The 14,422-nt window shown below is 45.8% G+C and overlaps 2 protein-coding genes across 2 annotated transcripts; one reads left to right on the top strand and one right to left on the bottom strand.

The window, feature by feature from the left end:
* The first annotated feature begins 360 nt into the window (after positions 1-360).
* On the top strand, positions 361-4,442 carry LOC125582329. Its single transcript, XM_048748965.1, has 5 exons — positions 361-1,326; positions 1,371-1,683; positions 3,039-3,256; positions 3,445-3,725; positions 4,004-4,442. The coding sequence occupies exons 1-5, from the start codon at positions 361-363 to the stop codon at positions 4,440-4,442; spliced, it is 2,217 nt and encodes a 738-aa protein (XP_048604922.1).
* Positions 4,443-7,462: 3,020 nt separating this feature from the next.
* Positions 7,463-8,016, bottom strand: LOC125582328. Its single transcript, XM_048748964.1, has 2 exons — positions 7,757-8,016; positions 7,463-7,715 (listed from the first exon to the last, which is right to left on the bottom strand). Exons 1-2 carry the CDS (start codon positions 8,014-8,016, stop codon positions 7,463-7,465), a joined length of 513 nt encoding a protein of 170 aa, XP_048604921.1.
* Between the last annotated feature and the right edge of the window lie 6,406 nt (positions 8,017-14,422).

Here is a 14,422-nt window from a genome sequence, read left to right as displayed (position 1 = left end):
CTCTTTACCAGCCACTAGATTAAAAAAAAAAGAGATCTATATAAAAAAAAAAGAGAAAAAGAATCAAAAAGTTCGATTAGTGGCTAGGTGGTGGAAGAGAAATCCTGCTGACTGGAAAATCCAGCCTTAGAGTGGTTAAAACGGATTTCAAAACCAAAGTTCTTATCTTTCTATCTTAAACTACCCCCGTTTGCTTGGAGATCGCAACTTGTTACTAGTCTTGTTCTCTTAGAACTTTGAGAGACCACTTATTGAGTGACCATCCAAATTCTGAGAGAAACACTAAGAGTGGGCGAGATCAAACACCTGAGTGTGAGGAATTTTGTGTACTAATCTCTTGTGTTAGGCTTTTCAGGAACTATGGAGAGTGAAGAAGATAGGAACCAAACCGGGAACTCTTATGCTGGTTTATCTAACTTGCAGATGAGAGCTCTCAGTGATTCTATGGCTAACCTTATGAATGCATGTTTGGAACAGATCCATCTCAGACTTGATGAGATCCAAAATAGCCAACCGGTCCGATCTAGAAACCGGCAAGATCGCCCATGGAGGAACGGACGGCCGAATGAAGAAGTCGGAGAGGAGGAGAACCAAGACGATCGTTCCATCAACCGTCCTAGGAGAGGAACCCAAAACCATGATCAAGGTGATGTCAATCCTTTTGCTAGAACTGAACGAACTGATGAGGGTTTAGGTGGAGTGAAACTTAAAATTCCAACTTTTGATGGTAAAAACGATCCATATGCTTTCCTTGAATGGGAAAGAAAAATTGAACTTGTTTTTGATTGTCAAAATTTCTCTGAAATAAAAAAGGTTAGATTGGCCGCAGCTGAGTTTGTTGGCTATGCTATTAACTGGTATGATCAAGTTGTGACTCACAGGAGAAGGAATGGCGGGCCACCAACCTTTACTTGGGATGAGCTCTCGGCCTTGATGAGGAGACGGTTTGTTCCAGAACATTACCACCGGGAACTCCACCAACGACTTAGACGTCTACTTCAAGGAACCAAATCCGTGGAGGACTACCACCAAGAGATGGAGGTCTTGATGCTCAAGGCGGATGTGGACGAGCCTTTAGACGCCACCATGGCCAGATTCCTTTCAGGTCTCAACCGAGACATTCAAGATCGAATGGAGCTTCAGGAGTATGCTAGTATGGAACAAATGCTACACAAGGCCATTCTGATCGAACAGCAAGCCAAAAGAAAGAACTACTCTAAACCGGCCTTTGTTCCCAAACCTAGCTATCAAGACAAAGGTAAGTCTCCAATCACAACAAATACTGCTTTTAAGACTAATGCCCCGGCTCGTGTTGACAAAGGCAAAGTTGTTGAGACTAACAACCGGGAAAGAGACATTCGGTGCTATAGATGTCAAGGCCTTGGCCACTACGCCAGCAAGTGTCCAAACCAGAAAGTGATGACGATAAGGACGATCTAGAGGACAAGGACGATAAGGACGATCTAGAGGACAAGGACGACCACAGTCCTATCTTTAATGAGGAAGGAGAGTCCTTCGACTATCCCCACCAAGGGCCGCTCCTAGTCGCCAGAAAAACCATGGACGAAGGCCTTGGTCCGATCATTGAAGAAGAATCGGACACCGACCTAAACCCGGCCTTTGATGAGACACTTGAGCCGATCTATGATGATGAGGACAGACAGCTCGACTATCCAGTTCACGGTCCACTTCTTGTTACCAGAAGAACATTGAGTGTTCAACCCAAACCAATGAACGAGAACAAAGGGAGAATCTTTTTCATTCTCGATGTTTAGTTTCAGAAAAAGTTTGTTCTTTGATTATTGATGGTGGAAGTTGCACTAATGTTGCTAGTGATCCTCTTGTCAGGAAGCTTGGACTCGTAACTAAACCACTTCCTCGACCTTTTAGATTGGAATGGTTGAATGAAACTGGAGAACAGTATGTCCGGGAACAGGTCGCGGTGCCTCTCACTATTGGACGATATGAGGACGAGGTCCTTTGCAACGTCCTTCCTGATAGACTATGGATTTTACACATTTTTAGCCATGGTTTATAAGTGTTTTAATATACATTTACTACTATATAGAGTCTATTTAGAGTATTTACAGGTTCATGTACGTTCTGGAGAAATATGGTGATTTTGGAGTCTTTTGAGGTGCAGAACTGCACAAACGTGTCAGATGTCTAGCTATGGATGGAGACCTTCTAACCGTTAGATTGAGCCCAGCTTTTGACACAAGATAGAGCTTTGAGTTACTTTCCAATGACACCGGTTCGAGGTCAATCAGCATCCTGTAGTAGAAGTTATGCATGTTTTACTGAAGAGTGGTCAGTTTGCCTCGCGAGAGGAAGCTGTCGAGAAGAGGAACGTATGTCGATCGATGCAGACCTCTTCACATCGATCGATATGGATATGGATGCCAGAAAGCGGGCCGATCATATTTTATGACTGACTGAAGCCCAGAAGCAACCACAAATTACCAAAATACCCTTGGACGACCAGAAACCCTATTTATGTGTTTTCTAAGCCATTGTTGACGGCTAAGCTTTATTTTATTCATAGTTCTAAGTTAGGAGAGAAGAGAGGAACTCCTTCAGAGTTCTCTTGGAACTCCATTGTTTTGGTTTTATTTATATTTTATGTTATTCATCTATTCATCTATGATTTCTGTGACAAACATCATGCATGAGTAGATCCACCTGCTAGGTTTAGGAATTTCTAGGGTTTTGAATGAATTTCTGAATTATATGATTGTTAGGATATCTAAAGATCTCTACATCAGGATAGCTTGTAATACTAGGATCTAAAGTAGTTGGAAAACCACGAGAGTGTGACTAATTGCTTGAACCTAGAATCATAAGACAATTGAGAGGCACGAGAGTGCAATCAATTAACTGAACCCGAATCCTGTTGGATTAGATACCTAGGCGCATACGAGAGGTGGTCTAGGAATCTAGTTGAACATAATCGCTCAGATCGATAACGCTTGCCTAAGGCAGTGTTGATCGACGCTTATACCATAACATCGATTGACACTCATGCCATATCCTGCTAGGACGACCCTGGCAGTTTGACAAGAAGAGAATACATGACGGTTACACCAACCGACACTCTTTTGATCATAAGGGAAAGAAGATCACCTTGGTTCCTCTCTCACCGGCCGAAGTCCACCAAGATCAGCTCCAGCTGAAGAAAAGCCGAGACAAAGCGCCCAAACCATCCGAACCTAAGGTATCTCCTAGGAACTCAAACTTCTTTATCAAAGGAAGCCAGGTAAAGAAATCCTTATGCTCACAACAGTCGTTTCTTTGCTTGTTTACAAAGAAACTCTAATGGCTTCCTCTTCTAACATTGCATCGGAAATTCCGAGTGATCTGAGAGATGTTTTGCAGGAATAATCTGATGTGTTTCCAAATGAGAATCATAAGGGATTGCCACCAGTCTGAGGCATTGAACACCAGATCGACTTCGTCCCAGGTGCGTCTCTTCCAAACCGGCCAGCTTACCGAACCAATCCTGTGAAGACAAAGGAACTTCAGAGACAGATTGGAGAGCTTCTTGAGAAGGGATACGTCAGGGAGAGCCTCAGCCCTTGTGACGTTCCTGTCCTCCTTGTGCCCATAAAGGATGGCACTTGGCGCATGTGTGTGGACTGCCGAGCCATCAATAACATTACGGTAAAGTATAGACATCCAATCCCTAGGCTTGATGACATGCTTGATGAGTTGCATGGATCTTCTGTGTTTTCTAAAATTGATTTGAAAATCGCATTCAAAACTAAACTAGGATTGTATGAATGGCTTGTCATGCCATTTGGCCTTACCAATGCACCTAGTACATTCATGCGTTTGATGAATCATATCTTGCGGTCCTTATTGGCCATTTTTTGTTGTCTACTTTGATGATATTCTCATTTACAGCAAGAACCTTGATGATCAAAAATGCATTTGAAATCTGTTCTTGAAGTACTTAGGAAAGAACGTTTGTTTGCTAATCTTGGTAAGTGTTCTTTTGGGACAGATCACGTGGTCTTCTTAGGCTTGTTGTAGGTGCAGATGAACTCAGAGTGGACGAAGAAAAGATCAAGGCCATCCGAGACTGGCCCAGTCCAACGACCGTGGGCGAGGTGAGAAGCTTTCACGGCCTGGCCAGGTTCTATCGAAGGTTTGTTCACAACTTCAGCTCTATAACCGCCCCTCTCACCGAAGTGATCAAGAAGAACGTTGGATTCAAGTGGGAACAAGCCCAAGAAGGGGCGTTCCAGATCCTTAAAGTGAAGTTGACTCAAGCCCCATTACTTGTTCTTCCTGATTTCTCTAAGACTTTCGAAATCGAATGTGATGCCTCGGGTGTAGGTATTGGTGCTGTCTTGATGCAGGATAGGAAACCCATTGCTTACTTCAGTGAGAAGCTTGGAGGAGCCACACTCAACTATCCCACTTATGACCAGGAACTGTAATCTTTGGTCCGGGCCCTTCAGACGTGACAGCACTACCTTTGGCCTAAGGAGTTCGTAATTCATACGGATCACCAGTCTTTGAAACATCTTAAGGGCCAGCAAAAGTTGAACAAAAGGCATGCACGTTGGGTCGAGTTCATTGAGACCTTTCCTTATGTAATCAAGTACAAGCAAGGTAAGGAAAACGTGGTAGCTGATGCCTTGTCCAGAAGGTATGTTCTTCTGTCCACTCTTGAGACCAAGTTGCTTGGTTTCGAGTTTATCAAAGACTTGTATGCAACTGATCCAGACTTCAGGAAATTTTCAGAAAATGTTCCAAGATTTCCTATGGGAAGTAGTATCAAGTTTCTGATTTCTTATTCTTTGATAACCGTCTTTGTGTTCCCCAATGTTCTTTGAGGGAGTTGTTTGTCAGGGAATCTCACGGAGGAGGCTTGATGGGACATTTCAGAATCAAGAAAACCTACAAGGTGGTTTATGAGCACTTCTATTGGCCGAGTCTGATGAAAGATGTGGAGAGGATATGCAACCGTTGTGTGGTGTGCAAGAAGGCCAAGTCCAAAGTGAAAAACCAAGGTTTGTATTCAGCTTTACCCATTCCATCTCATCCTTGGGTAGATATCTCTTTGGATTTCGTGCTTGGATTGCCTAAGACTAAGGCCGGACGAGATTCTATCTTTGTGATAATTGATAGGTTTTCAAAAATGGTTCATTTCATACCTTGTCATAAAACTGATGATGGTGTGCATGTTGCTGAACTATTCTTTAGAGATGTTGTCCGATTGCATGGCATGCCTAGAACAATTGTGTCTGATCGAGATGCTAAGTTCCTTAGCTATTTCTGGAAGACCTTGTGGTCTAAACTAGGAACTAGAATTTTATTGTCGACCACTTGTCATCCTCAGACCGATGGTCAAACTGAGGTTGTGAACCGAACTTTGTCTGCATTGCTTAGGTATTTGGTTAATAAGAATTTTAGACTTTGGGAAGAATGTTTGCCACATGTTGAGTTTGCATACAATCATTCTGTGCATTCTGCTACTAAGTTCTCACCGTTTGAAATTGTTTATGGTTTCAACCCTATGTTTCCACTTGATCTTTTACCTTTGCCTTTGAGTGAAAGAGTTTGTGACACCCGTCACTTTCGAAATAGTAAAAATACTTCGATAAATACAAATATCTGAAATATCCATATATAAATATTTGAAAGTCCACATCCACGCATGAATTCCATAATATAAATTAAAATCTGAAACATAAGGTACGACATAAACCGAGAATCCAAAATACGAAATACTATAACGATAAAAGTCCAAAGGCCTAGAGGCCCGATAACGATAAAATCGATAAAACGATAGAAGCCCAAAAGCCCAATAGCACCGGTCCGAAAAATCACTCCTGCTCGTCGGTCTCACCTGAAAGGGGGAAATAAGGAGGGGTGAGCGACAGGGGAATCGCCCAGTGAGGTATGGGATGCTAAACCGCAAACCACTGACTCAGTTCATAGCACTACAACTATGTAGGCCTAGCTCTAGCACGAGACAATCACGGTGCCTATTACACCACATAGAACAATCACATATGTCTAGTGGACTAGACATGATACAACCAATGCGATAATAGCATATCACATTTCCTCATAAGGATATAACTATATATAACTCTACAGGCGTCGCTAGCACAGTAGTCCACACTGCACCCCGCAAATCTCTAAGGCGTCGTAAGTACAAACGTCTCTGTACCCCCGCAAATCTCCACAAACATGGCAGCCAGTGCAAACGTCTCTGCACCCCGCAAAACTCCTCAAACATAGGCAGCCAGTGCAAACGTCTCTGCACCCCGCAAATCTCCAAAACATGGACTCGCATATATATACATATATATAACAATTCTTAACATCAATCATTTCAATCAACCGTTGAATCCTCTATTATCCTATTTCCGGTTTAACAATCAATAATAATAATAAACAAGCAAGACTCTCAAACAGACTCGATTCACAGAGACGGATCATGTTTCGAAACTAAACTTTCCATAACGGTAGTACTAAACTAGCTCGGGATTTAACGGAGTAGCCCTCACCTTAGCAATGAAGAGAAGTGGTATATATGAACTCCAGCTGCTCAAATGGACTCCAAATCTGAAATCAGATCGAAATTTCGAGTCAGAACGCCTTTCGAACGGTTTAAAACGATAATTTACGGAAAAGTCAACCCGCTGGTCAAATATTAATTAATTAATTAATTAATTAATTAATTAATTAATTAATTAATTATTTAATTAATTAATCCGGTTTATCCTAACCGATTTCCAATTGATTTAAACCGACCAGTTTAGCCTAACCGAATTGAAATCAATTCAAACCGGCTAACCAACCGGTTAACCGAGTCAACCGAGTTGACTCACCGGGTCGACTCGGCCGAGTTGGCGAGTCGCCGGCGAGTCACCGGTGTCGGTCACCGGCGGCGACGGCGGAGATCCGGCGGTGGCTTACCGGAAAGTTGGCCGGCGGCGACGGCGGAGCTGCGGCGGAGAACGGTGGTCCGGCGGCGGCGCTGCGGCGGAGGACGGTGGTCCGGCGGCGGCGCGTGGAACTCACGCGCGCGCAGAGGCGAATCTTCGGGGGGCGCGTACGGCTTCGTCCAGGCTCCGATCGCGACGCGGTTGGTGTCTACGGCTTCGTCTTGACGAGAGGAACACGATGATGGCCTTGGATGCACGAGATTCACTACGGTTAGAAAGTTATGATCGATTTACTAAAACGACCGAAACATAACTCAAAACATGGCGGTTTCCGGTTACCTCGAGCTGCGGTTGATGGTGATGACGAGCTTGATGACGTCCTGGCGTGCGGTGGCTCCGGCGAGGACTCTTGGTGAGCTTCTTTCTTCTTCCTTCTCTCTCTCTCTCTCCTCTCTCTCTCTCTTCTCTCTCTCTCTCTCTCTTTAAAGAAAAATGACTTGACCCTTGGGTAAAACCTAGGGTTGGGGTCATTACAATTCTCCCCTACTTACAAGGACTCATAAGTTGTCATGTCCAATGTCAACCCGGAAAAGCTCCGGATAATCAATCATCATCTGGGGCTCGGACTCCCAAGTTTCTTCCTGAATACCATCTCTCTCCCAACGAACTTTGACCAACATAGTCATCATACCATCATCTGCTTTCACTTGGCGATCCAATAGCTCTACTGGCTGACACGGCGCACGCAAATTCCTACCAAGGTCACTGGGCGGCTGCTGCAAAATGAGCTCTGGTTCTCTCACGACTTTCCTCAAACCGAAACATGAAACACGTCATGGAAATCTGATAACTCTTCGGATAAATCCAATCGGTAAGCAACTGCTCCAATTCGCTCCAAAATGGGATATGGTCCCATATATCTCGGTTTAAGCTTCTTCAGCTTCCGAGTCTTAGATCCTCCCTGAAATGTCCTCATTTTCAGGTATACCAGGTCGCCAACCTGGAACTCCAAATCTTTACGCCGCTTATCTGCATAACTCTTCTGACGGTCATGGGCTTCCCTAAGCCGCATCTTAAGCATCTCAACCTGCTCAACTGTCTCTTGAACCATTGCAGGTTCTATCTCACGTCGCTCCCCACTTCGGTCCAACAAAGCGGTGTGCGACAAGGCCTACCATAAAGAGCCTCATATGGTGCCATCTTAATGCTCGAGTGATAACTATTATTGTAGGCGAACTCCGTTAGGGGTAGGTACTTTGCCCAACTCCCTTCCCAATCCAAAACACAAGCTCTAAGCATATCCTCCAAAGTCTGAATCGTCCTCTCTGACTGACCGTCTGTCTGCGGGTGATAAGCCGTACTCATATGCACTTTCGTCCCAAGCGCCTTCTGGAAGGCTCTCCAAAATTCGGACGTAAACTTTGTATCTCGATCTGATACAATGCTGACAGGAACTCCATGCAATCTCACAATCTCGCTGATGTAAGTCTGTGCTAACTGATCAGCTTTGTCCGTCTTCTTAATAGCTAGAAAATGGGCTGACTTGGTAAGTCTATCCACGATTACCCAGATGGCATTCTTTCCTCCTAAGGTGGTTGGCAACCCCGTTACAAAATCCATAGTTACCATGTCCCATTTCCACTCTGGCAATGGCAGGTTCTGCAATAACCCGCTAGGCACCTGATGCTCGGCCTTGACCATCTGACACGTCTGACACTGCGATATAAATGAAGCAACATCCCTCTTCATGCCAAGCCAATGATAATAACGCTTGAGATCCTTGTACATCTTGGTGTTTCCTGGATGAATAGAGAAACGCGAGTGGTGTGCCTGCTGCAAGATTTCCTTTTTTAACAACTCATCATTAGGCACACAAACCCGGTTCCGATACATGAACATCCCACTCGAAGCTGTATGATATCCAATACTCTCAATCTCGATCTGCTTACACAAAGCCTTATCAGCATCCTGAGCCTTACGCACTTTCCATAACAAATCTGCTTGCTCCACAGCCTCGAGGCCAACTGCCTCACCTTCCACGGTAGTGGCACACAATTTGAGACTAGCAAGTGTCCTAGTAAATCTTGAACCTCCTTGGTTCCTGAAACATCGCTCCTGCGCCTGCTCAAGGCATCTGCTACTTGATTAGCTTTTCCCGGATGATAAGCAATATCCAGGTTGTAGTCTGCTAACAACTCGACCCACCTACGCTGCCTCAAATTCAAATCCGCCTGAGTGAAGATATATTTCAAACTCTTATGGTCCGTGAAGATCTTCACCTTCTCCCTTCTCCCATATAAATATGATCTCCAGATCTTCAGTGCAAATACAACTGCTGCTAACTCTAAATCATGCGTAGGATAGTTGACCTCGTGAGGCCTCAACTGACGTGATGCATATGCAATGACCTGACCTTCCTGCATCAATACACATCCTAAACCAGTGCCTGACGCATCAGTGTAAACCTCATATGGTATCCCTGGCCTCGGGAGTACCAAAACGGGCGCATGGGTCAGCTGTCGCTTTAACTCAGTGAAACTCCTCGAGCAATCGTCTGACCAATCAAACTTGACGTCTTTGCCCGTCAGCTTCGTCATTGGCTTTGCAATGCTAGCAAAACTCTTGACGTACTTCCTGTAGTACCCCGCCAAACCGAGAAAACTGCGGATCTCCGTAGCATTCTTTGGCGTCGGCCACTCTGAAATGGCGGTAATCTTCTCCTGATCTACGGCAACTCCTGCTTCTGAAATCACATGGCCCAAAAATCCAATCTTCCTCTGCCAAAAGCTACACTTACTCAGCTTGGCAAACAACTGGTGTTCCCGAAGCTTATCCAGCACAACCCTCAAATGCTCAGCATGCTCTTCTCTACTCCGAGAATAAACCAAAATGTCGTCGATGAAAACGATCACACACTTATCCAAGTGCTCCCGAAACACATCATTCATAAGCTTCATGAACGCTGCCGGTGCGTTCGTCAATCCAAATGGCATCACCACAAACTCATAATGCCCATAGCGTGTACGGAAGGCCGTCTTCCGCACATCTCCATCAGCTATCGCAATCTGGTGGTATCCCGATGCCAAGTCAATCTTAGAGAACCAAGAAGCTCCCTGCAACTGGTCCAACAACTCGTCAATACGCGGAAGCGGATACTTATTCTTGATGGTCACTTTGTTCAGACCTCTATAGTCGATACAAAGTCTGAAACTCCCATCTTTCTTTTTCACGAACAACACTGGTGCTCCCCACGGTGAAGTACTCGGCCTGATAAATCCCTTATCTGATAACTCTTCCAACTGTTTCTTCTTCAATTCCGCCATCTCAGCTGGTGCAAGGCGGTATGGGGCTCGTGAAACTGGTGTTGCTCCTGGCTCCACCTCGATCGCAAGAACGTCTGCTCTAGCTGGTGGCGGCCCTTTTAAAGCCTCAAAAACGTCTTCGTACTCGAAAACCACTGGAATGTCATGCAGCTCCTGCTGACCATCCTCCTTAACCATCGAAATGGTCGCCAAAATCCTTCTGCTCCTCTCTCCAGTAGCTCATCTGCGCGCAACATGGAGACAATGGAAATTCCATGGTGCGTCTTAATCCCCTGGAATATGATCTTCCCTTCTGCTCTGGGGATATGGACTCTCGCTCTCGGACAATCCAGTACTACTTGATGTCGTGACAACCAATCCATTCCAAGTATAACATCGTAGCAGCTCATCTCCAGTTCCGTCAAATCTCCGAGCAACTCAACTCCTCCAAGAATAACTGGTACATTGCGATGGACGCCGACTGCTCCCAATCTCTCTGTGCCGGCAGTCTGAATCTTCTTAGCCTTCGGTTCGAATACCCCCGAAAAGGCCAAGACTGGGCTAAGCGTGGACTCACAAAACTATGAGAGGCTCCCGTGTCGAATAAGGTGTGAGCTGACTTTCCTCCAACCAAAAACCGATCCTACACAAGATTTTGCTAACTACACATGGCATCCACAAACCAAATTACTCAAACACAACAAGTATGAAAAAAGTCACATACCCGCTATCGGCTCAGCTCCCTGGGGATCTCCAACTGCAAAAACACGTGGAGCGATGGCTAGACGCTTCGGTGGTGGTGGAAGTGCCGCATTGCCTCTCCTCGGACAATCTCTGTAGATGTGACCCGGCGGTTGCAGCCGTAACAGTTCCTCGTTGCCACTGCTGGTGCTACTGCTGCTGCTGCTGGTGTTGCAACCTGAGTTCGTGGTGGCTTCCTACAGTTCTTCGCAAGATGCCCAAACTGATCGCAATTATAGCACTGGAAACATTCCCAAAATGGTGGCGACGACAACGCCCACAACGGGGTGCTCCAGTCTGCTCCCAAGGCCTCTTCTGCGACCCCGAAGCCCCTCCTGCCTTAGGCTGAACTGCTTTGGAGAACTTCTGCTCCTCACCCATACATTTCTCCTGCACAGCCGCCTTCTCTACCAGATCCTCCAAACTGGTGTAGGTAACCACACTGCACCTACCACGAAGCTCTACTCGCATCCCATCTAAGAACCTCCTGATCAGATCCTCCTCATCTATGTTGTTACCCACAAATCTGCGGAGCTGGTTAAACTCCCGCTCATACTCCCTGACAGACTTTGCACCCTGTCTCAAATGCTCGAAATCATTCTTCTTCTCATGCAAAGCTTCCCTCGGAAAATACTTCTTATTGAACGCGTAAAGAAAATCATCATATGTCAGCTCACCACGGTGAATCAATCTCACTCCATCCCACCAGATTGATGCATCTCCGCGCAAATACAACTCAGCGATGTTTAGCTTGAGCCTTGGTGGGCACGAGAATGGTCTTCAAACACTTATCCAAATTGTGCTTCCAATCGTGAGCAACTGTAGGTTCCGTCGTTCCAGTGAAATGCTCCAAGCTCACATACTTCATCTGTCCCAACACCCTGATAAATGTCTCATCAACCTCGGGCACCTGAACTGGGAAAGCAGGTGGCGGCGGTGGAACCTGAAAAACTCCTGGAACCGGCTGAACAGGAACCTGAGGGTACTGCTGGACTGGAGCCGGCTGATGTGGAACCTGATGATAATGCTGAACCTGAACTGGTGGAGCCTGCTGCATGCGAATCTGCGGACCCTGCTGTACTGCAGCCATCTGTCTGGCAACCTCCTGAGCAGCTATTCGGGCAGCCTCCTGGGCAGCTTGCTGGACTGTCTCCTGTGCAGCCTGCCTAGCCGCATCCTGAACCATCTGTCTCAAAGCATCCTGATCAATAGGCGGAGCCGCCTGCTGCGGAACTGCGGGCTGGACATGCTCATCCTCAGCCTCTCTAGCAACTCTGGCAGTCTGAGTACGAACAACTCTCTTCCTGGGCGCCATCTGAAAGAAAAGCGAAAAAGTTAACTTATGCCGATCTGTGGATACCAACATTTAAGAAGGAGTGATACCGAACGGAAAGGTGCTATTTATTTTTATTTTCAAAGTTCCCAGATCCCTGAAAATATTTTGAAATCGTTTAAAACCGTCAAAACCGAATAAAACCAGGTCTCCAAAAATCGCCATCCCGGGTCGGAGCCGGGACGGAACCTGGCTCTGATACCAAATTGTGACACCCGTCACTTTCGAAATAGTAAAAATACTTCGATAAATACAAATATCTGAAATATCCATATATAAATATTTGAAAGTCCACATCCACGCATGAATTCCATAATATAAATTAAAATCTGAAACATAAGGTACGACATAAACCGAGAATCCAAAATACGAAATACTATAACGATAAAAGTCCAAAGGCCTAGAGGCCCGATAACGATAAAATCGATAAAACGATAGAAGCCCAAAAGCCCAATAGCACCGGTCCGAAAAATCACTCCTCTCGTCGGTCTCACCTGAAAGGGGGAAATAAGGAGGGGTGAGCGACAGGGGAATCGCCCAGTGAGGTATGGGATGCTAAAAACCGCAAACCACTGACTCAGTTCATAGCACTACAACTATGTAGGCCTAGCTCTAGCACGAGACAATCACGGTGCCTATTACACCACATAGAACAATCACATATGTCTAGTGGACTAGACATGATACAACCAATGCGATAATAGCATATCACATTTCCTCATAAGGATATAAATATATATACTCTACAGGCGTCGCTAGCACAGTAGTCCACACTGCACCCCGCAAATCTCTAAGGCGTCGTAAGTACAAAAACGTCTCTGTACCCCCGCAAATCTCCACAAACATGGCAGCCAGTGCAAACGTCTCTGCCCCCGCAAAACTCCTCAAACATAGGCAGCCAGTGCAAACGTCTCTGCACCCCGCAAATCTCCAAAACATGGACTCGCATATATATACATATATATAACAATTCTTAACATCAATCATTTCAATCAACCGTTGAATCCTCTATTATCCTATTTCCGGTTTAACAACAATCAATATAATAATAAACAAGCAAGACTCTCAAACAGACTCGATTCACAGAGACGGATCATGTTTCGAAACTAAACTTTCCATAACGGTAGTACTAAACTAGCTCGGGATTTAACGGAGTAGCCCTCACCTTAGCAATGAAGAGAAGTGGTATATATGAACTCCAGCTGCTCAAATGACTCCAAATCTGAAATCAGATCGAAATTTCGAGTCAGAACGCCTTTCGAACGGTTTAAAAACGATATTTACGGAAAAGTCAACCCGCTGGTCAAATATTAATTAATTAATAATTAATTAATTAAATTAATTAATTAATTATTTAATTAATTAATCCGGTTTATCCTAACCGATTTCCAATTGATTTAAACCGACAGTTTTAGCCTAACCGAATTGAAATCAATTCAAACCGGCTAACCAACCGGTTAACCGAGTCAACCGAGTTGACTCACCGGGTCGACTCGGCCGAGTTGGCGAGTCGCCGGCGAGTCACCGGTGTCGGTCACCGGCGGCGACGGCGGAGATCCGGCGGTGGCTTACCGGAAAGTTGGCCGGCGGCGACGGCGGAGCTGCGGCGGAGAACGGTGGTCCGGCCGGCGCTGCGGCGGAGGACGGTGGTCCGGCGGCGGCGCGTGGAACTCACGCGCGCGCAGAGGCGAATCTTCGGGGGGGCGTACGGCTTCGTCCAGGCTCCGATCGCGACGCGGTTTGTGTCTACGGGCTTCGTCTTGACGAGAGGAACACGATGATGGCCTTGGATGCACGAGATTCACTACGGTTAGAAAGTTATGATCGATTTACTAAAACGACCGAAACATAACTCAAAACATGGCGGTTTCCGGTTACCTCGAGCTGCGGTTGATGGTGATGACGAGCTTGATGACGTCCTGGCGTGCGGTGGCTCCGGCGTGACTCTTGGTGAGCTTCTTCCTTCCCTCTCTCCTCTCTCTCTCCTCTCTCTCTCTCTCTCTCTCTCCTCTCTCTCTCTCTCTCTCTCTCTCTCTCTCTTTTAAGAAAAATGACTTGACCCTTGGGTAAAACCTAGGGTTGGGGTCATTACAGAGTTTGTACAGATGGGAAAAAGAGGCAAAGTCCCATCGGAAGTTGCA

This window comes from Brassica napus, chromosome C2 (genome assembly GCF_020379485.1).
Source record: "Brassica napus cultivar Da-Ae chromosome C2, Da-Ae, whole genome shotgun sequence".
NCBI lineage: Eukaryota > Viridiplantae > Streptophyta > Magnoliopsida > Brassicales > Brassicaceae > Brassica > Brassica napus.
Note: the sequence above shows the minus strand (reverse complement) of the source record. Positions and strands in the feature narration are given on the sequence as shown.

Coding starts and splice junctions, on each gene's coding strand:
- LOC125582329 (XM_048748965.1), top strand. CDS start 361: ATGGAGAGTGAAGAAGATAGGAACCAAACCGGGAACTCTTATGCTGGT. Junction 1,684..3,038: donor GCTCGACTATCCAGTTCACG/GTCCACTTCTTG, acceptor ATATCCTGCTAG/GACGACCCTGGCAGTTTGAC. Junction 3,726..4,003: donor GAGTTGCATGGATCTTCTGT/GTTTTCTAAAAT, acceptor CTTTTGGGACAG/ATCACGTGGTCTTCTTAGGC.
- LOC125582328 (XM_048748964.1), bottom strand. CDS start 8,016: ATGGTTCAAGAGACAGTTGAGCAGGTTGAGATGCTTAAGATGCGGCTT. Junction 7,716..7,756: donor CGATTGGATTTATCCGAAGA/GTTATCAGATTT, acceptor TTTCGGTTTGAG/GAAAGTCGTGAGAGAACCAG.